General features: G+C 34.9%; 8 protein-coding genes and 1 pseudogene across 9 annotated transcripts; 2 read left to right on the top strand and 7 right to left on the bottom strand.

Moving 5' to 3' along the window:
• Positions 1 to 712: 712 nt before the first annotated feature.
• Positions 713 to 4853, bottom strand: LOC123010810 (claspin-like). The gene is made up of 11 exons (XM_044407945.1): positions 4397 to 4853; positions 4211 to 4348; positions 3941 to 4164; positions 3381 to 3890; positions 2956 to 3328; positions 2498 to 2908; positions 2346 to 2441; positions 1583 to 2295; positions 1422 to 1537; positions 1107 to 1375; positions 713 to 1059 (listed from the first exon to the last, which is right to left on the bottom strand). The coding sequence occupies exons 1-11, from the start codon at positions 4802 to 4804 to the stop codon at positions 781 to 783; spliced, it is 3537 nt and encodes a 1178-aa protein (XP_044263880.1). The 5' UTR covers positions 4805 to 4853; the 3' UTR covers positions 713 to 780.
• Positions 4854 to 5005: 152 nt separating this feature from the next.
• Positions 5006 to 7280, bottom strand: LOC123010812 (serine/threonine-protein phosphatase 5). Its single transcript, XM_044407947.1, has 9 exons — positions 7097 to 7280; positions 6691 to 6932; positions 6494 to 6641; positions 6324 to 6445; positions 6002 to 6272; positions 5812 to 5954; positions 5458 to 5765; positions 5330 to 5411; positions 5006 to 5277 (listed from the first exon to the last, which is right to left on the bottom strand). Exons 1-9 carry the CDS (start codon positions 7188 to 7190, stop codon positions 5218 to 5220), a joined length of 1470 nt encoding a protein of 489 aa, XP_044263882.1. The 5' UTR covers positions 7191 to 7280; the 3' UTR covers positions 5006 to 5217.
• A 58-nt stretch (positions 7281 to 7338) lies between these two features.
• LOC123010811 (dihydroxyacetone phosphate acyltransferase) lies at positions 7339 to 10069 on the bottom strand. Its single transcript, XM_044407946.1, has 8 exons — positions 9674 to 10069; positions 9451 to 9627; positions 9266 to 9395; positions 8226 to 9215; positions 8065 to 8144; positions 7839 to 8000; positions 7625 to 7794; positions 7339 to 7576 (listed from the first exon to the last, which is right to left on the bottom strand). Exons 1-8 carry the CDS (start codon positions 9857 to 9859, stop codon positions 7438 to 7440), a joined length of 2034 nt encoding a protein of 677 aa, XP_044263881.1. The 5' UTR covers positions 9860 to 10069; the 3' UTR covers positions 7339 to 7437.
• Positions 10070 to 10851: 782 nt separating this feature from the next.
• On the top strand, positions 10852 to 11760 carry LOC123011384. Its single transcript, XM_044408786.1, has 4 exons — positions 10852 to 11047; positions 11100 to 11285; positions 11332 to 11442; positions 11485 to 11760. Exons 1-4 carry the CDS (start codon positions 10898 to 10900, stop codon positions 11632 to 11634), a joined length of 597 nt encoding a protein of 198 aa, XP_044264721.1. The 5' UTR covers positions 10852 to 10897; the 3' UTR covers positions 11635 to 11760.
• Positions 11761 to 12054: 294 nt separating this feature from the next.
• LOC123011237 lies at positions 12055 to 13157 on the top strand. Of its 2 annotated transcripts, XM_044408592.1 has the most exons (3): positions 12102 to 12149; positions 12202 to 12357; positions 12414 to 13157. In XM_044408592.1, the coding sequence occupies exon 3, from the start codon at positions 12429 to 12431 to the stop codon at positions 12966 to 12968; it is 540 nt and encodes a 179-aa protein (XP_044264527.1). In that variant the 5' UTR covers positions 12102 to 12149; positions 12202 to 12357; positions 12414 to 12428; the 3' UTR covers positions 12969 to 13157. The 2 variants fall into 2 exon arrangements, with proteins under 2 accessions (XP_044264526.1, XP_044264527.1); XM_044408591.1 differs by having other exon boundaries at positions 12055 to 12353.
• A 78-nt stretch (positions 13158 to 13235) lies between these two features.
• On the bottom strand, positions 13236 to 14987 carry LOC123010958 (DNA polymerase iota). The gene has a single exon (XM_044408178.1). It carries the CDS (start codon positions 14907 to 14909, stop codon positions 13290 to 13292), a length of 1620 nt encoding a protein of 539 aa, XP_044264113.1. The 5' UTR covers positions 14910 to 14987; the 3' UTR covers positions 13236 to 13289.
• Positions 14988 to 16716: 1729 nt separating this feature from the next.
• Positions 16717 to 17905, bottom strand: LOC123011383 (pheromone-processing carboxypeptidase KEX1-like). The gene is made up of 2 exons (XM_044408785.1): positions 17795 to 17905; positions 16717 to 17709 (listed from the first exon to the last, which is right to left on the bottom strand). Exon 2 carries the CDS (start codon positions 17668 to 17670, stop codon positions 16843 to 16845), a length of 828 nt encoding a protein of 275 aa, XP_044264720.1. The 5' UTR covers positions 17671 to 17709; positions 17795 to 17905; the 3' UTR covers positions 16717 to 16842.
• Positions 17906 to 18570: 665 nt separating this feature from the next.
• Positions 18571 to 19598, bottom strand: LOC123011780 (annotated as a pseudogene).
• A 364-nt stretch (positions 19599 to 19962) lies between these two features.
• On the bottom strand, positions 19963 to 21414 carry LOC123011252 (protein mono-ADP-ribosyltransferase TIPARP-like). The gene is made up of 2 exons (XM_044408610.1): positions 21274 to 21414; positions 19963 to 21218 (listed from the first exon to the last, which is right to left on the bottom strand). Exon 2 carries the CDS (start codon positions 21205 to 21207, stop codon positions 20302 to 20304), a length of 906 nt encoding a protein of 301 aa, XP_044264545.1. The 5' UTR covers positions 21208 to 21218; positions 21274 to 21414; the 3' UTR covers positions 19963 to 20301.
• Positions 21415 to 21737: the final 323 nt, after the last annotated feature.

Below are 21737 nucleotides of genomic sequence, written 5' to 3'. Positions count from 1 at the left end.
CAATTTTTTGACGTTGCCTTTGTAACAATTCACAATTTCATAATTGTCACGCGCAATTTCAAACTTCTATCAAGTTTTTCCATTTCGTTTTTAACACTGACTATGACACTGCACTGGCAAGACCACCAAGTACGACATTTTTTTTGATAGTTTTTTAACCTTTTTGGAAACAACCTTTTTCACACTATATTATGTAAATCTCTGAAAAATTTGACAATTTCGTTTTTGACAATTTACGTTTTTTTGCACTCAAGTGTACCAAACTTCATGATGCCAAATAGTGTATTTTTGTAAATTTAAGTACTCTCATTTACACAGGAATAATTAATTTTGTATACCAAATGTAACAATGACGACCACTTTTTTGTATTTGACTGTACGTGTGCAACATCCTTTATAACCGTAGACATATTCATGTTATTTGTAATTAAAAACATCCGTCTTAAAGAGTTATGAGAATAAAGCCCATACCACATCGTATTTTTTAAATAATGAGTGCCCGAAATTTTTTACAAACCCTCCCCCTAAACTCTACGCCATTGAATTGAGGTCAAGACAGCACTAGTCGTCAAAACGAATTTTCGCGGAAAGTCGACACTAATCCCATTTAGCGGACAGCCCCCGCAATTATGTCAAATCCTCGGAGGACGTGAAGCCCGTTATCCACCTTTGATAATTAACTCGGCATTATTTTTCTCAAGCCTCAACAATTTCACGATAATTAAACGATTTTTTTAAGAAAAAGAAAACTTTATTTAAACTATAATTATACAAGAAATATCACCAATTTCCAAACAATTTCTTCCCTCGTGAGTTTTTCCCTTTTTTATCAACAGCCGGGCTTAAATCATCGAGTCGCAACTTTTTGATTGCAATCGGCGTACTTTCGGCCGCTTTTCTTTTGTTATTATTGACCCTAACTGTGCTAGTTTCTGCCGTTTGGAACACAAAACATTTGGAATTTTTTACCGAACTTCCTATACTTGTTGTTACTTTATTATACTCGGCTAGTCTTTGTAAAACATGGTCTTTTCGGGTTAAAAACGACCCTCTCTTGCTCTGAAATATCGTTAGTTTTTCTTAAAATAATTAACTTCGCCGCTTACCAATAATAGACCAAACGGTTCTTCAGTTTCCTTGTTAACAGGTGTGTTACTTTGAGACGTTGATGATTTAATTTTTAACATCTTTTGACCTAGATTTAAAATTTGACTATCACCTAAAATAGAGTCATCATCATCCGTATCAACTTTCTTCTTCAAAAACATTTCTCTCTTGTGGCGCATTTTTCTGAAATGTTCTTCACTTTCTTCTTCTTCGTCCAGAAATATATCGTCGTCGTCTCGTTTATCAAACTCGCCGTTGTCTTGTGAATCTACGATCGGATTTTTTTAAATAATTAAATTATAAATAATTTTTACCAAGAGTTTTCCAACGGAATTGTCTTTTTCGCCCTGTGCCATGTAACTCGCCGTCTTCTAGTAACAATTCTTGGAGCAATTTCACTTCCCGATTGTCTTCATCCAACATTTGGCGCCTAAATTAGAAATTAATTGAAAGTCTCAATTTCCTCGACACTCACATGTGAATTCTCTCTATTTCGGTCCTCATTTTCTTCTCATTGAATTTTTCTTCATCTCCTTCTTCGAAGTCTAACTCATCTAAACCTTTCTCGTCTTCATCAGCACTCCCCCACTCAGATTCCGACAATTCTGCTTCTTGATCTAGGAAGTCTTTCAGTTTGAAATTTGACGATTCTTGTGCTGCCACTTCATTTTCCAATTGTTGTTCTTCGTCGTCAATGACGTTGTCGTGCAAGTCGATTTCTTCTTCTTCCGGTTGAGGGTCAGTATCATCTGAATCTTCTTCCTCATCCGAGAAGACTAATTTCTTCTGTCTTTTCTTCTTTTTAACTTCAAGTCCTTCATTCTCGTCATCGGAATTGATGAGACCTGTGGCGTTAACTTCTTCAACATCCTCCAAAGGCTGGGTTTTACGAACAATTGGATTGATCGGCGATTCGAATTTTTTCTTAAAACGTTCAAACTCGTCTTCATCGAGCAATTGGGAAATGATTTGGTCCTGGTCTTCGTCAAGACTCTTAATTTCGGTGTTTGTGTGAATTACAATTTTTTCTGGGGGCGGTTTCTCAAACTGAGAGGCATTGTCAGTGATACCAAAATCACCAGAACAGACATTTAATAATTCCTGAGTGGTTGGGGGCAACTCCTCCCCCAGTTTTTGCGTTTCAGGAAATTTACCAGAACACAACTCGGCTAATTCTTCAATTTTGCCCTAATAAAAAATTCAACTTTCATAATTATTCAAGTTGTTTTGAGATTCACCTGTGTATCCGGTAATTCTGTAAAATTTTCCGAAAATGAATTACTTTTCTCAGATTCCAGTGATGGAGAATTTAATTCTTTGGGAGACTCTTTCGACTGAAATAAAAATGCCATCAAACCCGTGTTTAGTCTGCGGTCCGCGCATTTTTTACCTTTGAATCTGAATTTAAGTTTTGAAGGCCTGTTAAGTAAGTCACCGGCGTTAAAAATTCAAATTCGGATTTATTTTTCTCGATTTGGGGGCGCTGAGGTGTTGTTATATTTACACGTGGGAGATTTGGTGGCAAAAAATCATCGTCATCAGTCGTGTAATATTTTACAATTTTCGCCGGTTCATCCTTCTGACTAGATTCAGTTTCTTCATCATCTGAATCTTCAGTGAAGGGTTTCACAATTCTTCTCAAGACTTTCTTCCTGGGACTTTCCAAATCTTCATTATCTATAGCTTCATCATCGGCGTCGTTTTCGTCATTTTCTTCAGCAATTTCCTCATTTTCTTCAACAATATCCATACCCGTTTCTTCGTCGTCTTCATTTATTTCTTCTGGGTCATCTTCTTCCGCCTAAAAAGCACAAGAAAGGGTTTTCTAAGAATGAGTAAATATTTTACCTCCTCGTCAAGAAAAGCCGATTTCGCTTTTGGTTTCTCAGGTTTTAATTCATATTCCTCTTCATCTCCTTCGTCATCTTCGGACTCTGATTCAGTCATTTCAAATTCTTCTTCCTCATCATCTAAAATATCTTTTTCGGTGTTAGAATCCTCATCAGTTATTTTTTTCTCAGGGAGCAGAATATCGCCTTGGTCCTGTTTTTGTTTCCACATTTCTAGCCTTTTTTTAGTCATTTGAACTTGTAATTCTTCTCTCAGTCTCTGTAATTTTGCTCCGGGAGTTTCAATTAAAGCGTGCTCTTCTTCTTCATCATCCACATTCATTGAAACTGTTTCTTTAATAATTTCACCATCTTTTCCGACTCCAAGAACACTAAACAAAAAAAAAACAATAATTTACAATAAAATAATTAAGAAAAACATACTCTAAACAAACTTTGTGTTTGTGTGAAACTTTTTTCGCCGTATGTTGAAGGTATTTTTCTACTAATTTTTTAATTTCGTTAGGTTTTGTAACACCTTCTTCTAGATCAATTATATCGTCAGGAGTGCCTGATAATCTAGGTTGAAGATTAAGCTTGTCTTTCAATAGCTCCAAAGTGTTGGCTTTTTTGGGCACTTCTTCAATTTCTTTCAATACTTCGGAATTTTCGAGATTTGTTTCTTCATTTTGGTCACCTGAATGTGAACATTCCATTGGTTCTTCCTGGTCAAATAAAGAATGATTCTTATCTTGGTCTTGACTCCTTTCTCCATTGCACTCTTCAACAATCATTTTACTTTCAACTGAGTCTACAGCTTTATCAATCAAGAAATCAAGCCAGCTTCTAATTTCTTTTGCTGCATCTTTGGCATCATCTTCTTCTGCTTCTTCTTCACTCTCATCAGACTTGTAAAATTCTTCAACTTCCTTAATTCTTTCATCTAATTTTTTTCTGTAATTTTTTTTTTAACTGTTTTCTTGTTTAGTGACAAGGAAACTTACGAAACTTGCTCCAACTGATCCTTTGTCATTTTTATCGCCACAGAAGGGGGCGCTTTGGGAATTAGTGGCAAGGCAGAAGCTAACTTAGCCCTTTTTTCTAAAAACTCTCTAATACTGTAGGATTTTGGTTTGTGATAAGGTAAACTAACGTTAGATTCGCGCAACATTCGTTGTGATTCTGACTGAATCTCGATTTTTTGTTTCGCAGCTTCTTGTGCCGTCATCTGAAAAAATTTAGTTCAACAATGCAAAAATTTACAAAAGACTTGCTTTTTTTGGCTTGTCATCATTTCGTCTTGATTTCCTATAAACTCTAGGCTGTAATTCTGTTTCTTCTACATCTTCAGTAGTAATTTGGGTTGTTTCTTCCTCGGAGCTATCAGAATCGTATAATGAATAACGCGATTTCTAAAACAATTATTTTAAATAGCTTGGGGGAAATACTCGAAATGGTACTTTAATATTAGTGGTAGCAGTTTCTTGGATCAGTTCTCCTTTACTGTTGGTGGTGTAAATTAGAGCCTCAACTGCCGTTGCTTCATCTGGAAAACTCTTATTGTGAGGCGAAATTTCTTCTTCTTCTATCACTGATTCATTATTGCCACCACAGTTTTCTTCTTCTGAATCGCTGTTTAGCATTGTTATTCTCTTCAAATTCTTCTTTTTGGTAATTTCAGTATTGGGAGTTTCTTCCTGGTCATCGAAATGCTGTGCCAGTTCTGGGGGCGACTTCTTACCCAAATCTTCAGTTTCTGAGTCACTATCAATAACGTTTTTGCGAACTTTGCGCACATTGAGTGTATTCATTTCGTTTTCGTCTTCTGACTGTCCACCACTTAATTCGTTTTCTTGTGTTACTTCCATTTCCGTATTGTTTATACTCGAAAAACATTAACCCCACTTGACACAACAATTTTTCCCGCTTTTAAATTGACACACAGGCTGGCCAACCAGTAAAGAAAAATCACCAAATTTGAATTAAAATATTGGCGCCAAATTCAAAACTTGTAATAGGAAGTTGCCAGTAGAAAATACTGATTGTGATAATTAAATAAAAGTCTTGTGAAAAGTGTAGTAGAATTTTTATTGCTATTGTATAAGTCACAATGAAGGAAACTTGGTATATAATAAATAAATGTTTTATTTACTTTAAGTTCTAGAGGTATCTTTTCGATGATGATACAAAATTAAATAACAGAAACAATAAAAACTCATTTTAATACAAAAAAATTAAAAGTGATGAAATGCCTACGTTAACTACATTAAAAAGGCAGGTACTAGCACATTAAACTTAGTAAAGAGTGTGCATACGCCATTGGTTTTACGTTTGGATGGGGCTATAACAAAAATAAATGTACTTTTTATCTCACAAAAACTCAGAAAACATACCACTGCTTCATATGTAGTAAACTTAGGCTCCATATCTTTTCCTTTTAATGTAATAAAAGCACCTTGATTACCCATGGTATCACTGAAAAACCAGTTAAGTATAAAAAACATTTCAAAAGTAAATTTACCAGTAGTTGGGAGCGGAAAACACCGTGATACATTTTCCGTCATGAGCAACTTCATATCCGTTATTTTTCACTTCATGACTCCTAATAATGTAATCCAGTTTATTTAATTCCAAAAACGTCTTTGTAACGTCTGGTCCAAACTGACACCCAACTCCTCTTTTACTCGGCGCGCGTCCATTTTGGGTCTGCGGATCCGACCAAAGCAGTTCACACATGGGGCCGTCTTCGGGGGGCTGTCTGTTGCGGTCAATTTTACTAATTTCGCTCAAAGTTACATCATCTCTGGTAAACAAACCGCCATGCATGACCTACAAACACCTCATTTTACGCTAATTTTAAATTTTCGTGACTTACAAGAACTCTTTTATTCAAACAGTGAGCTAATGGTAACCAATTATAAACCTCAGTGAAGAGTTCAGCCATTTGAGCCGTGTATTTAGCCTTGACCTCACCATCGAAACCGTACATTTGGTTCATTGTGGCGCTTTCGTGGTTCCCTGAGAATTTTTTTTTTAAAAACAGTTCAAAAATTGAGTGATTGTACCTCTGGACATGAAAAAGTGGTTAGGATACAACAATTTGAATCCAAAAAGTGTAAAAATACATTCAACCGAAAATGAACCTCTGTCGACAAAGTCACCATTGAAGAGGTAGGGATTTGTTTCAGATGGCAGACCGTTCAAGTTAAAAATGTTCATAAGGTCGTAAAACTGACCATGGATATCACCACAAACAGTAAATTTATCCTCAGGACCGATTTCAACATCAATCAGTGATGGTTGTTTCATAAAATACGCTTTAACATCTAACAAGATCTAAAACAAAAAAGTTTTGATTCGTTCCCAAACAAGTTGTAGTTGTGTTACTTTGTAGGCATACTTCCTGTGCAGTTTGCCCTGATTTTTATACAATTCCATTAAATCTTTCATGAATTTTAAAGTCACCTTTCCATCCTCGAGCTCAGGGCCTGTGTACTCGTTCTCTATTGCTGTAAAAACACTCACAAAGTGCCCTCTTCGAAAAAAAAAACACTTACTCATTGCATCTAAATTAATGGTACTGGCAATATTCTTTTTGGTATCTTCCACTGAAATAGCCTTCTCAAAAGCCAATTTCTTCACTATTTTGTTACACTCCGTATATTTGGACTTGGCGTCTTTGTCATTAGGCCTCACTTTTGTCACCTAAATCCAATTTTGGGGTAGTAACACACCAGGAAGGGCTACAACTTACATATTCGTAATCCTTTAGGGCTTCTTTAAACTTGCCCAAGCTCATGTGGGCCGCAGCCCGTCTGTAAAACCCCTTAACATAGCCTTTGTCCAGCTCAATTGCCTTCGAAGCATCGGCTAAAGCGTACCCAAAGCACTCGGTTTTCAAGTAAGCGAAACTACGATTGCCATAATAGATCGCCACATTCGGATTTGCTTCTATTGCTTTAGTGTAAAGTTCTATAGCGGCGTTGTAATTTTGTTCTGCAAGTGGGGAAAAAAGTGAGGTTATGTCAAATTCACAGCAAATTTATGCAATTTTCGCGGTGAATTCCAGTGAAAACGTGAAATACAATTAAATGAATTACGTATGAGGTTATCATTTTGCAAATCATGTGGGTTTTAAGTAAATAATGAGCGGAACTTACTTTTAAAGTACTCGTTCGCTTCGGCTTTGTAGCGTTCACCAGCTTCGATTAATTCGGGAGTGAGAACACAGTTTTCTGTAACTTCTGTATTCATTTTTATTTAATTTTGTACCTTAATTTTAGAAATTGGATGAAAAAGTCTTTAAAATCCCTTCATTACTTTTCAAGGTAAAAAAATAGAGGATTTGTGTTTGCGCAATTGTTGCCAACTTAAAACACCCGCCATAATTCAAACAACTGTCATTATTCAAAACAATTTATTACAAAAATCACACCAAAATACTTAATTTCACCACCTTTGGCTTGGTTTTAACTACAGAGTAGTGTATAAACAGTCATTTTTAAAGCTTGTTTTTTAAGTGAAGCTGAACACTTTCAAATTTCTCCTGAAGCACCTGTGCTGGAGGCACAAACTCACCTAATCGATTTTTAATTAATAATACTTTGGCATTATTGATTTCATAAGTAATACTGCCGTTTCTGCAACATTTAATTAATTTTCAGGGAGAAAAATTATAAAATCCTTACTTTCTACTTTTTGTCACAACATTTTGACCCGCAAGGGCATTCAGACAATTGGTAATTGTGTCCAAACTTAGAGAATAAGGATGGATGAATCCTTTACCTTCATTCATCTTCGTTTCAACTTCTTCTTGAACTTTGGCCAAAATTGTTTTCTCTCCAATAACACGTCCCAACTGTAACACTCGTTAAAAAAATTCAAACGAACCAAGTATTTTACCTCCAAAATAACCGAACACACCACGAAATAAGTGAAAATAAAACAGTCAATACAGTTGTAAATAACTTCCTCCAAGTGTTTATTTTCACCGAGATCATAAAATTCTTGATTTTTCCGCAATAAATTTAAATTGAGTGCATGCTCTAACGCTGAAGTGAACTCCTAAAAGAAAAATTCACTGGTAAGTGTCAGTTTTCAAAAATTACAGAAAGAGAAACCCACACACCATTTTTTCCCTGGTATTAAAAGTAATGAATTCCTGGGACAACAGAGACCGCAAGAAATGGTAATGCCCGAAAAGTTCATCTGTACAGAAAGAATGCAATTACCCAACATGCTATTTAGTAGAAAATTCTGACTACTATTTTAGCCCAAAACAAAAATTACCTTGACTGGAGACTTTTTGTTGTTTTACAATCATGACCAGGATAGCCACGTCCACAAAATAATGCAAAGTCGGGTTGATATAAATTTGTAACAGAATGAATGGAACCGAGAACGTGATTGTCTTTTCGGAAAGTTCGTGAGCTTTCAATTTGGAGACATTAACTTTGCCCACGACTATTTCATCCCAGACCAGAGTGACTTTTCCCTCTTCATTGACCCTCACGAAATTGTCGTGGACTTCCAAAGCCTCCGCCACGCATTTCCGGGGGTCTTCCATGAAGACGTAAGCCCCCAAACTTTGAATAATTGTCCTGAGCCACAAAATCTCGTCAATAATCTCATCAACACTCAAAAGACTTCGTCCACTGGTTAAATTATTGTGCAAAACAATAGCCAATAAATTAAACGTTGTTATAACACAATGCTTTTGTTGTTTATAAACAATCTCATGCGCCAGCGACGGAATTAATTTCTTTTCATAGTCGGTGATTTCTTGCATGTGAATTGGTTGCAAATTATGCAAAGTGCGGTCCAAATTCGGCCCAAAGAATTTTTTCGCTGAGATCGGTTCAGCGAAATCGAAATAAATCGAACCGAATTTTTCTTTAACGATACTCAATGATTTGAAAAACCCCGAAGTTGACTCTTTCGGCTTGGGGATACCGAGTAACTCAAAAGCGAATAATTTTTCCTCCAAAATTCGGTCGTAGCTGATGTTGATTGGGACAAAAAGGACGTCGGGGACTTGAGACAGGAAAAAAGCCCTCAGAATCATCAAAATCAAGCCGTATTTGGGCATGAGCGACTTGTTTGTCCGACTTCTGGTCCCTTCAATGAAAAATTCCAGTGGCAAGTCGCCCTTCGTGACGAGTTGGTAAACATATTGCTTGAAAGTGGTCCAATATAAATTGTCGTCATTGTATGAACGTCGCATGAAGAAAGCCCCGGTGTCTCTCAACATTGTTCCCATCCCCCACATGCCATGAAAATCTATTACAAAAAATTAGCATGTTTGGATGAAGATGGGGGCTAAATTTTACCCATTCCTGCCGCTATGGCCGGTATTGCGACATCTTCAGTGAAACACACGAAGGACATGAGAATGAAATCCGCATAACTTCTATGACTAGGTACAAAAATCACAGGACAAGTTCCCATTTGAGTTTTCAGCTATCAAAATAATCATTAATCAGCACTTAACCTTTACTTTCCTTGCCCAACTTACTTGTACTACTGCGTCCTCATTTAGGTAAATCCCTGAACAAATTCTCTTGCAAATTTTTGTAAGAACTATAGCCAGGCATCTTATAACTTTCAATTTTTTGTTGTAACCAATTTCATCTAAAATACTCCTGACCTGAGCTTCTAATACTTCTTTGGCAACTCCTTCTTTCTCACTCAACTTAAATTTACAGTTATTGTCAAAAATCACTCGCAAATCGACTTACTGTGATCAGCAATTCCTGAATTTTGGGGCTTTTAACAACTTCATCTTTGTGGTATTGAGGCGACGGCTTTTGGTCTTGTTTGAATGCAATCTGGGGGTTGAGTTGCCTCGAAGCCCACATGAAATTGCTACATTCCTGTTTTCTGGGGGCCAAGATGTCCTGGTAACGTCTTGAGGAACTACACATGTCTTTAACCTTTATTTACAGAAGCATTGATACGATTGCGAACAAGTGTGGTTAAATACTACAACGCATTTTAACAAAGGTGTAATTAGAGAGATAACAGGGCTTATAAGTGTTTCCACTAACAATGAACTGTTTAATATTTATCATGACCGTGACAAGTTAGGTTAATTTAGGTCTTCTGTGCATTCGAATTAATAATAAATATTAGACGTTTGAACAGAGTAGCTCCTCTGTCTCCGAGCCTGGCGGAAAATTTGATTTTTTTATAAATAATTGAACAAAATACAAAATGGGTTTTATGAAAATGCAATTGCTTGTTTACCACTTTAAAGCTCATAGAATAAACTGCAATGTTGTTTTGCTGATGTAATTTAAGCACCTAGTAAATTTGTATTTCATTTGTCTATTTTTATCTTTAATTTCAATTGATTGTGAACACTCAAGGCTATAATTTTACTTATGGTTAATCCTACACTTAATTTGATTGAGTTTCTTTAACAATTATGCACTTTGCTTCTATTTTTAAACTTTAAACAAACAATTTGTTTTAATAAATTAATACACGATAATGTTATGTGGTATTATTGTATTATTCAATAAAATCGATTATTATGACGAATAGATTTACAGTTTATATATTACTTTACTTATGTACGTACTTACTCTAAAACTTTGTACGTAACACACGAAATTAGAAAAAAAATTAGGTACTTAATTACCTAATTTTATATTTTTATTAAGTATATCTATTGAGATATTCCAAAAGTTGAAACAAGATAAGGCAACAAAAATTGAACAGATTATTGGAAATAAAAAAATAGATACTTCTTATTTTTTGATGGACAAGAATGCCGCCAAAAATTCTGTTATACAAAACCAATTTAAAGAAAAAAAAACTGTCAGATATCAATCAGTTTTGTTTTATCGTAAAGGATCATCACACTATAATTACAAAAAACCGATAATGGTATCAGTTCATAATAGTACGAAATTTGTTCAGTTTGTTACTACTTACAGTAAAATAATGATAACAAAATTATGGCGGAACGGGCAATAAGTCAAAAAAAGCCCCAATTTTTGAATACTTTTGCCCCGAAAAAAACCTCTCTCGATGAATTAGTTAGAGATAAATTGGAACCTGGTAAATTTCTCTTAACAAAAACAGGATGGACGAAAACAATGGCTATGGTAAGTTAATTTATTTTAGCCCAAAAACTGGCCATATGTGAGAAAATTCCAGATTGTGTGTTTAGCAGCTTTGGCCTTATTTTTGCCTCAAAGTTGGGACCAGTGTTTCGACAAGCCCGACTGGTTCACTGTGGTTTTTCCTATCTGTGTTGGGTGTAATATTGTGGTACAATTTTTGTTTTATCTCATGTTTTCATGTGGGTGTACAGTGAAGTCTCCCGGAAAGTGGGTTACAGCAGTAGGTACTTTCGGGATAATGTTCATAGTCTGAAAGTTTGTCGTAGGACATCATTTCAAATTTAATATTTTCTTTCGTTGGAATTATTGGCTCGGTGATGACAGTGGCATCAAACGTGGAGTGTAAGGAAAATCCAACCATGCATAAAGTGCCAGGGGTAACAAAATTACGAAAAAAACTGTTTTTATGCCGATTTTAGTTTTTAGGAATTATTGGTGGGGTTCTCTCGGTTATGGGTTGCGCTGCTATATTTCTAATGTATCGATATGTGGAAGAAGAAGAAGACGTACCAGCTCCTCAAACGCCCTTAGAAAGAAACATAGATCTCAGAAAGTCAATACATGCCTAGTTATGTCTTTTACAATTTTTAAAACAATATTTCTATTCAGAGTGAGAATAACTCCGATTTTGAGATTAATTTATTACAAACATGCGCGAGAAGCATTATTACAATAAACAGAAAAATATCATCATATTTATTACTACTCATCTGACCTTCTATTATGTTATTACTTATTAGACTATTTTATCATTTTATCTTCAAAATTTTATATTATCAGACCACAATTGTGCTTCTTTTGTCGAGATAACAACCTTTTTTAAATATCCCAGAGATTTTTAGAGTTTTTTGTATATATAAGAGTTATACAAAAATTAAAAAAAAAACGGATTTTTCAAAATAGAAAATCATAGTTACTTGTGTATGCAACCAACAATAAGCCAGTGCATTACAGAAAAAAACTATTGCACCAAAAAATAAAACAGCAAGGTCACTTTGTTGACACATTTATAAATGTAAAACGGCCCTTAGGCAATAACCTCACTTTCAATTTTTAATGTCACTGTTGAACACGGCATTTTGAGGTTTTGAAAAGTCAAATTTGACGTTAAAGCCTGTTTTACGGTGAATTTTCAGAAACTGTCAAAAATTTGATGTAGAGTCGAAGATGTATACTAGTTTTTTTGGCGGACCATGGTACTATTGGTACTACTGAAAGTAGTGTCAGTAAAATACCAGTTTTCGAGGTGTACACATCGTAATACTTGGTGGTAGGAAAGCATACCCAGGTAGGTATGTTAATTAGTGAGAAGAAAATAACAATACCTAACTTCGAACCACGTTTTTAGATACTTAAACGAAAAATGGATGGAAAATTCGTTTTTACGTGTGATGTAACGACTAAAACAATAGATAATGACTGCACTCTCAACCCTACAGATGTCGAAAAAAGAGAACCCCCATGGTTGTGGGCAAGAAACAACAAATACAACTTGGAGGATGTGGATTATAGCAAAGTGGGAAAATGGATGTTATTTTTATCAAAGGCGGATGCAAACATGGTATGGAGCAAAATAAAGGAAGCTGTAAAATCGGGAGATCTTTGGGATGCTAAAATTTCAACATCTGAAGATTCTGATCCATTCCATGCCGTAATGATTTACACCAAGGACTACAGTGATCTTGATGATGTAATTAGTGTGCTTGATTTTCTTGAAACGTCGGGTTTAAAACCTCAAGATAAAATCATAAAGTATAAGACTGATAACCAAACAAGAGCTGGTGTTTATTCACGTTTCAAACAAAAGGCATCAATATATGACTCCCAAACAATAAGAGAACTAAAAAAGAACATACGGATTACTGATTATTTTAAGCCAATGGCGGGTTCAGGAAGCAATTAACACCAAAAAAGAAAAAAAATCCTACATTTAATGTTATTGTTCTTAATGTATTGTTTGAATTTTGACACTTTTTGAAAAGTTAGAAAACTTTGTCTTTAAAGACGCATTAAATAACACGAAACCCAATAATTGTTAACTCTTGTTATAAAATTGTATTTTTTATAGTAGCAAATAAAGTATTTTTTGTAACTACATATCTACTTACTTTCCACATCTCCGCACGACTTTCTTATAGCATAAGTGACTAGGTAGGAATAACACAAGTAGGTATTTTTTATTTTATTAAAACATATTTAATGGAAAAATATACAAAACCAAACATTAGTTATTCCTGATGAAATAATTAAGCAAGGTATTGGGTTTGGTTTTCTTCACTTGACTGCTGCAAAAATTCATTTCACTCGCCCTCCTCCTGCTATAATCGTCCCACAACTCCTTCTGCACCTCCTTCGGCAATTCCTTGAACACTTCCTTATCAGCGTCAGGGGGACACGAGACCGAATCCAGACACAAATCAGCAACCTTCAATTTCGAGGGGCTCTCGCAATCCTCGTAATAATCCTCAAAACAGCGTTTCTTCGACACCAGATTAGTCAATTTTAACTTTTTCGGTGACGGTGTGGGTGATTCCCCGCCGGCTAAAACCAAGCTTGAGGTAGAAGGAACCGGACTCTCGGCTTCCTCAACCCCATTCTGGTTTTCGATGCTGAGCACAGACTGAACTTCAAGATCCTTGCGCAAAAACGAAGCAAGAGTGTTCTTGGGGGGCTCTTGGAATTTCGTGAAGGAGAGGCCGAGCAAGGTGATGTGGTAGGGTTTCTTCACGTCGATTATTCGGTTGAAAAGGTGCATTATAGTGGTCATGATTTTGCTTTCTTTGTTTGGTTGGTTTGAGGCGAAGATTGAGGGGTTGATGTTGCATTGGCGGGTCTCTCTGTGGCTCATTTTGTTGTCTTTGTTGTACTTCCTGACTGTCAGTTTTATGGTTTTGGGGACACGGCCGTCCTCTTCCACTAGAAGCAAAAGCCGGCTTAGCAATTGTTCTAATTTTTTTCGCACTTCTTTCTCCACAGATATCGACCTACAGCTGTCTTCTAAACCAATACTTTGGGGCTTTCCTGTCGGCTTGACTACACTTTGGTCGATACCAAGACTTAACTCATAGACTAGTTTAGCTTTATCTTGTCCTAAAACCGTTTCAAGTCGCTTTAAATCAACACTTTGCAATTCTTCGATTGTTTCAATTCCGATACATTTCATTTGTTCAAACATAGCCCTGCCGATCCCTGGGATATTATTTGGTGATTTCAGGCTCAGAATTAGCTCTAAAGCGCTATTTGGGAAAACAACAGTTTGTTGGTCTGGTTTATGTCGTGCTCCTGCTATTTTTGCTAAAAGTTTGTTATGTGCGATTCCTGCACAAGACGTAAGATTGAGTTCTGATTTAATAACATCCCGGATTTCCTGTGCCACTGTTGTGCCAATTATTAGACGTTCAGTACACCCACACTCACACTTATCACTTGTGTCCCCAAATACATTCCCCACAAGTTTTAAATCACTTTTTTGCTTTAATTTCTCGTTTATTAGAGTTGTCACGTCCAGGTAATTCTCATCGAGGCCTAGGCGTTCCACTAGAGATGTGTATTTTTGCAGCAAATTGGTCACTTTGTATGAAGTTTGACGATAGTCGTGTAAATCCTCGCCGTTGACTAGGACGAGATTAGGGCACAATTTTTTCGCTTCAGAGATTAACATACACTTTTTTATACCAAATTCACGCGCTTTGTAATTGCTCGTGACGACAATGTTTTTCTGCTGAACTCCTAGTGGAACCGTTTGGAGGTTGGAGTTTTTATTCATTTCCACTTGGGCGTAAAAACAATCTAAGTCGATATGAATTATAGTACGGGAATGATCGTCCATCTCAAATGAAGACATTTTTGTTTTAAAAACTAAATACTGATAATTAAAATTTCTTCTTTGGAACCTTAATGAGGTTATATTTATTTCTACTGATTGACATTTGGAAATTGGAATAAACATTGACCAATCACGAAGCAGATGTTATGCGCCTTATTTAAAATTTGCAGGACTACCAATCCCATGACAAAACTAAAGTTTGTTTTTTTTTTAAATGGAAATTACCAAGTCAAAATTTTGGTGAAAAAATTGGTAGCAGCTTGTCTCCATAGTCACAAATTTTGTTTGCTCTTTGATTTTGCCCCTAGAAATTTTGTTAAAAAATTTTGGTTATGTGTTCAAATTGAGATTTTGTCAAAATTTTGACTTTTATGAAACTTGTGTGCCTGTTTGCTCTTTGAAAACGCCATAATTAAATACCTGAGGACAGACATCATTACCTTAGGTCTAAAGACAGAATTCAGTGCTAATAATTTTGATAGAAACACACCGCAAGTAAGCACAGTGTTGTGAACAAAAATGAGGTTCTTGCTACAAAAACTTTGAAGAAAAAGGATGTATATACAGAAAAAAGTTATTTAGCAAAAGATACAAGCAAGGTTTATGAAGACCGCCAATAAATTTTGTGTAATTTATTGAAATGAGCTCAAAGTTGATGCATTTTATAAATTTTTCTTCAGCTTCAGTTTCAAAATTGTTACTTTTACAACTCGTTCCTCAAAAACGATGCACAAGACACTGTTCTTTCCGAGGTTCTTCCTCATTCAAGTTTTTGTATTCTTGTCAATTTCTTGCTAAAAATTAAGAATGTTTAGCAAACCTGCATTGCAAATTGCGTTTACATTTTAACGGGTCCTTTTTCTAACTTCCTGCTTGCAAACTATTCGTTTCCAAAGTTCTAAAAATTGTTACCGCTACCGAATTTGTTTCTTTTTTGGTGTTTCATTTTTTGTGTTGACGTTTAATGACAAGGTTTTCAAATTAATTCGAAAAACCGGAACTGCCAACTTACTTTATTAAAATTACCATGAATGAATTTACTAGTGGTGCCAACGTTAAGACTGTTTGGCATTTCCATTAAAAAAAAAACAGACTTTATTAATATTTAAAAAAAACCTTCAGAACTGTTACATTTATTTACCTAGTTTGAGCTATTAGAAAGGCCATAACGACCGAGAGAGTGTGACAAAGGAGGGCCTTAATCCTCCCTCGGTCCTTAACAAAAATAATAGTTATTTATTGTAAAAGTGTGTTAGATAGCGTTTTATCCACGCAAGAATGTTTAAAAAAAAGAATGGTTAATTTTCTTAAGTGGATAAAACGCGACTAACACACGACTGCAATATAACGTTTTATCCACAATCACTGGCCCAAATTATTCCAAACTTAATTAAAAATTAAACTGACATTTAAACGTCACGCCAAATGTGCTTTCGGTTAAACGTAGTAAGCTGTTACGTGGTGCGCTGGTTACTAACAGTGAAATAAAGTTACTTTATTCCACTAGTGGATAAAGTGGTAGTTTATACGCATCTAAAGTGTGGAATAATGTCTCTTTATAGAGTGATTGGGGATAAAAAAATTCTATTTCAATGTCTCAATGAGCATAATCCACAACTGTTTTCAGTTCAGTTGTGACATTGTTCTTGGAAATATAATGGTCGGTATACTTTCATTCCGTCAGGAATTTCAGGTCATTAGATATCCAGCTGTGAATTGTCGGTGATTTGGGTGCACTACCCGGAATTTCATAATCTTTTTGTTTTGACCACTCGACGCAAAATTTACAAAGAAGTAATGAAAAAGGCTAAAATATGCAACAATATGGAACAACGAAAAGAAAACTTATATTTCTTAAAAATACAAAACAATTTTTATTACAAATGTCACTAGTTAAGAGAAAAGAAAGAAATTTTTAACACAAACAACAAAACCCAAAGGCTTAAAGAAATTAATTTTTATACTTATGATAGTCTTCTGAATAATCATCACTGTCGTCTTCTGAATAATCATTACTGTCCTCTTCATAATATGAGTCATCAGAATCATCATCATCATCAGAATGAGTGTAATCATCTTCATCAGAATCAGTGTAATCATCTTCATCAGAATCAGTGTAATCATCAGAATCAGTGTCATCATCTTCATCCATATGATAGTATAGTTTATAGGCTGGATAAAATTCATTATCCTCGTACTTCACGATTACACTTCCACCAGGCTTTTGGCTTGTATCAAATCCAGGAGGAGGTAAATTCATATTTTCATCACCATCGCAAACATTAGCAATCAGTACATCAGCCACAATCATTACTTTATGATAACTATCATCAGAATACCACGAAGCATATTTGGCGTTTGGAGAGAAACTTACTCCTTGACCAAATCTATGGCCTTTATTAGTACCAAACAATCGAAAATCGAAATTGTAGCGACAAATATTGTCCACATTGCACTTTTTTGTCCCATGAAACAATAATTCCTCTCGAACTGCCCCGTAAAGCGCCTGTTTTTCCTTCTTTTTCGCATGATACGCTTTTCTTAGAAACGGATTTTCAACTTTCACGATATTTTCGATCACAATCGAATCGTTCGTGATCATATTTTCAATTTCAGTATACATGAGATCATCGGGGTGCAAATTCTTACACCACACCACCTTTGATCCCAGTGTATCTATTTTTACATTTGGGTTTGTTTGGGGCCTTGACGGTTTGTGGGGGCCATTATTAGGCCCTGGTAAGTGTGAAGACGAAGGCATCTGATACTTAGTCGCCATTGTTTCGAATTTTGTTTTTATTTACAGTTCCAAGCGTCTCTGAAACAAGACATTTTTGAAGGAGATTCAAAAAACGTAAAGTGCGTAAAACTATCCGGGTTTAATAAAAACACAAGAAACTAACCTTCAAAAATGGAAAATTGTAATTTCACCAGTTATTTTTTATTACGATAATTATCAATTACATCAGCTATTGTTGCAAACACTCAAAAAAATTCTGCCTGATATAACGGATAATTATAAATTTACAGTGACACCAACCAGGCGTATAAAAGTTCCTAACTTGTATGCTTCTAATTTCAGAATTTTTGAAATGAAATTAACTTTTTTCACTCAAAAAATGATGTATTTAATAAATGATATTTCAAGAAAAGAAACTGCTCTTATCAGGACTAACAGAACATGCATTTTATCATTTCATAATAAGTTACCCAGTTGGTCACACTGTTCATAAGCATCCTGATACTTATAATTTTATTAGATATTACAACATTGAACCTTACACTCATTTTTATAAAAATAGATAACATTTATGTCACCTTTTCACAGTAGGTAAATAGAGTTATTCTTAAAAGGCTACTTTACAGCATTATGCCGTTGAAACAAATTAGAAATTACACAAAAAAACAAAATTGTTAATTGTAACAATTTATTATTATTGAATACTGCTAGAATTTAGGAAAATAAAATAGATAAGTATCAAGATTAAATGTGAATGCTTGGTTATAAATATAACTTGAAAAAGGCTAGAACATAGAACAAACTCAAATAAAAAACTTCAAAACTTAAGAAAAGTTATATTTCATAAAATCAATACAAAAAAAAACTATAAATTGAAAAAAAAATAACAGTAAACTTTTAACATAAAAAACTAACTCAAATTTTATGGCAAGATTTTAATTAATAATAATTATAGTAACCGCCGTAACCGTAGCTGCAATTGTGATAGTCATAATCTTCTGAATAATAATCATCATGGTCCTCTTCGTAATCATCATCATCATAGTCCTCTTCACAATATGAGTCTTCATAAAAATCAGTGTCATCATCGATATGATAGTACAGTTTATAGGCAGGATAAAATTCGTTATCCTCGTACTTCACGATTACACCTCCACTAGGCTTTTGGCTTGTATCAAATCCAGGAGGAGGTAAATTCATATTTTCATCACCATCGCAAACATTCGCAATCAGCACATTAGCCACAATCATTACTTTATGGTAACTATCACCAGAATAATAGGAAGCATATTTCGCGTTTGGGGAAAAACTTACTCCTTGGCCAAATCTGTGACCTTTATTCGTACCAAACAATCGAAAATCGAAATTGTAGCGACAAATATTGTCCACATTGCACTTTTTTGTCCCATGAAACAATAATTCCTCTTGAACTGTCCCGTAAAGCGCCTGTTTTTTCTTTTCGCATCATACGCTTTTCTTAGAAACGGATTTTCAACTTTCACGATATTTTCGATCACAATCGAATCGTTTGTGATCATATTCGCAATTTCAGTAAACATGTGATCATCGGGGTGCAAATTCTTACACCACACCACCTTTGATCCCAGTGTATCTATTTTTACATTTGGGCTTGTGCGGGGCCTCCGTGGTTTTGGGGGGCCATTACTAGGCCCTGGTAAGTGTGAAGATGAAGGCAAATGATAATTAGCCGACATTTTTTCAAATTATTCTACTTTGGGAACTTTGAACTGTGACCAAGTGCTTTGTTCACAGTTTCATGCGAATCTGAAACAAGCAATAACACTTTTAAAGGAGATGCAAATAATGTAAAGTAAGAAAAATTATCGGGGTTTAATAAAAATTTACCTTCAAAATGTTGAATTGTATTTTCACCAGTTGTTTTATCACGATCAACTATGCACATTAGGCATTACTGGATTATTGCAAATAGTGCAAATGCCTCAAAAAGTTCTACCTGTTAATCATAAATTTACAGTGATGCCAACCAGGCGTATAAAAGTCCCTAACTTGTACACTTTTAGTTTCAGAATTTTCGAAATAACTTACTTATTTTTTTCACTCAAAAGGTAGTGTACTTAACAAATGATGTTTCAAAGGAATTAAGGAAAAACTGCTCTGATCGGAACTAACACAACATGAATTTTATCATTTTACAATGTTTCGATGTTGGTCACACTGTTCATATAGGCATCCTTTTCTAACTTATAACTTTCATTTTGTATTTCCGAAAACTCATAAAAATTATGGAACAAAATGGCAAATTTTGCAAAATTTAAAGCATGTTTAGAAATAAAAGGGGCTCTCATTTAAAATATTTAATAGAAAAGTAAATATGAACATAGAATAAAGAATGCATACAAAAACAAAGAACATAAACAAAACTACATATAATTTTAGATTGCAATATTGAACCTTACACTAAGTTTTATAAAAGTAGGTAACATTTGTGTCACATTTTCAAAGTAAATAGTTTTAGTCTTAAAAGGCTACTTCACAGCATTATTTTATCAATTGCACACAAAACTAGATTTGTTACAATAATACCGCTGCGTTTTTAGGAACATAGATAAATCATTAACACTAAATTTAACAATTCTTTGGTTATAACTAGAAAAAACTTGAAAAAGGCTACAACAAACTCAAAAAAAATTAAAAATACCTGGTTTGAACAGTTGCATCATAGCGATCGCTATAGTAATAATTTGTGTCATAACGATAGTTGTTATAATGATAATTGTCATAACGATAATAGTCATAACGGCAGTTACCATAACGATCTTTATAACTTTGGTACAGATTGTCATAACGCCTTCTGTCCACATTATAACGATTTTTGTAATTGTAATCATAACGATAATGATTTTTACCTCTGTATTTTTCACGTAAATGGTAATGAAGAATGTAATATGGATAGAACTCATTATCCTCATACTTTACAATTACGCTCGCTTTTTGGTCTTTTTGACTTGTATCATACCCAGGAGGCGGCAGTGACATGTCTTGGTCCCCTTGGCAAATATTACCTATCAGTACTTTAGCAACAATCATAACTTTAGAGTAACTGCGAGGATCTGAGTAATTGCTTGCGTACTTGGCACTTGGGGAGAAATTCACTCCTTTGCCGAATTTGTGGCCCCTGTTGCTCCCAAAAAGCCTCCAGTCGAAATTATAAGTGCAAATACTTTCGACGTTCTCCATTCGGGTACCATGGAAAAGCAGAGCTTCATTAACCTTCCCAAAAGCGTACTTTTTCTCGCATTTTTTCATCTCGTACGCAATGTCAAGGACTGGATTGTTGACTTCAATAAGCTCGTCGATCACTAATGGCTTAAAATCTATTAAATCCTTGATCTTTAGAAACGCAGGGTCGGTGTAATGTATGCTTTTGTATGAAACGGACGAGGCCCCAAAGTGGTACTTGATTGTCTCGTAATTGGGGTTCACTTTGGGGCGCTTTATGCGGTGTCTCGGTGAAGGCGAAGCGCTGGTGCCGTCATTGGACTGCAGTCCGTTGCAAAAATCGTCATATTCATCATCTTCTCGGGCCCTTTTCATTTTCGATGTTACTGAATTTTAAATTTTGTCAGCTACCAACTAGTATTTTAAAAAGTTCAAACTTACCTCAATACTACACTTAAAAACTAAAGCAATAACAAATTCTACGACTTCTAAAAACAAATCTTAAAAACTAACGACTTAACAACACTTCAAAACTGTACTGAGTAAAAAATCCCCACTGGCAAGTTCAAAAGAAATTTCTATTACACCAATCACAATCAAGAATTCCGTGGCGCCAAACTTAAAGAAGCGAATGAGCGGTCGAGATTTATGCACTACTTTTGTCCAATGTTAGACTGGTAAAGGTGAAACCAAATGCGAACAATTCTTAGGACTGGTTCATTTATAAAAATTAAAACAAAAAATATTATTTATAATTTAATTTAACATTATTTGGACATAAGAAGCAACATCAATTTTAATTTCGCAATGTTTCAAAGAAAAACGTAAATTATTAAATAGTCATTGTTGTAGGTGTTATTTAACTGTGGTATTAATTATTAAAAATTAAGCGATCAACTTTATAT

The sequence above is a fragment of the Tribolium madens genome, unplaced genomic scaffold (genome assembly GCF_015345945.1).
Source record: "Tribolium madens isolate multiple individuals breed KSU strain unplaced genomic scaffold, Tmad_KSU_1.1 Scaffold_91;HRSCAF=231;Tcas5.2_LG7, whole genome shotgun sequence".
Lineage (NCBI taxonomy): Eukaryota > Metazoa > Arthropoda > Insecta > Coleoptera > Tenebrionidae > Tribolium > Tribolium madens.
The sequence above is the reverse complement of the archived record's forward strand: the minus strand, read 5'-3'. Positions and strand labels throughout refer to the sequence as shown.

Coding starts and splice junctions, on each gene's coding strand:
- LOC123011252 (XM_044408610.1), bottom strand. CDS start 21,207: ATGAAAAGGGCCCGAGAAGATGATGAATATGACGATTTTTGCAACGGA.
- LOC123011383 (XM_044408785.1), bottom strand. CDS start 17,670: ATGGCGACTAAGTATCAGATGCCTTCGTCTTCACACTTACCAGGGCCT.
- LOC123010810 (XM_044407945.1), bottom strand. CDS start 4,804: ATGGAAGTAACACAAGAAAACGAATTAAGTGGTGGACAGTCAGAAGAC. Junction 4,165..4,210: donor ATGATGACAAGCCAAAAAAA/GCAAGTCTTTTG, acceptor AAATTTTTTCAG/ATGACGGCACAAGAAGCTGC. Junction 3,329..3,380: donor AAACACAAAGTTTGTTTAGA/GTATGTTTTTCT, acceptor TTTTTTGTTTAG/TGTTCTTGGAGTCGGAAAAG.
- LOC123010812 (XM_044407947.1), bottom strand. CDS start 7,190: ATGAATACAGAAGTTACAGAAAACTGTGTTCTCACTCCCGAATTAATC. Junction 6,933..7,096: donor AGCGAACGAGTACTTTAAAA/GTAAGTTCCGCT, acceptor CCCCACTTGCAG/AACAAAATTACAACGCCGCT. Junction 5,278..5,329: donor TTACTACATATGAAGCAGTG/GTATGTTTTCTG, acceptor TTTTTGTTATAG/CCCCATCCAAACGTAAAACC.
- LOC123011237 (XM_044408591.1), top strand. CDS start 12,429: ATGGATGGAAAATTCGTTTTTACGTGTGATGTAACGACTAAAACAATA.
- LOC123010958 (XM_044408178.1), bottom strand. CDS start 14,909: ATGTCTTCATTTGAGATGGACGATCATTCCCGTACTATAATTCATATC.
- LOC123010811 (XM_044407946.1), bottom strand. CDS start 9,859: ATGTGTAGTTCCTCAAGACGTTACCAGGACATCTTGGCCCCCAGAAAA. Junction 9,396..9,450: donor ATGAGGACGCAGTAGTACAA/GTAAGTTGGGCA, acceptor TTATTTTGATAG/CTGAAAACTCAAATGGGAAC. Junction 9,216..9,265: donor GGCCATAGCGGCAGGAATGG/GTAAAATTTAGC, acceptor TTTTTGTAATAG/ATTTTCATGGCATGTGGGGG.
- LOC123011384 (XM_044408786.1), top strand. CDS start 10,898: ATGGCGGAACGGGCAATAAGTCAAAAAAAGCCCCAATTTTTGAATACT. Junction 11,286..11,331: donor CCGGAAAGTGGGTTACAGCA/GTAGGTACTTTC, acceptor AGTTTGTCGTAG/GACATCATTTCAAATTTAAT. Junction 11,443..11,484: donor CCATGCATAAAGTGCCAGGG/GTAACAAAATTA, acceptor TGCCGATTTTAG/TTTTTAGGAATTATTGGTGG.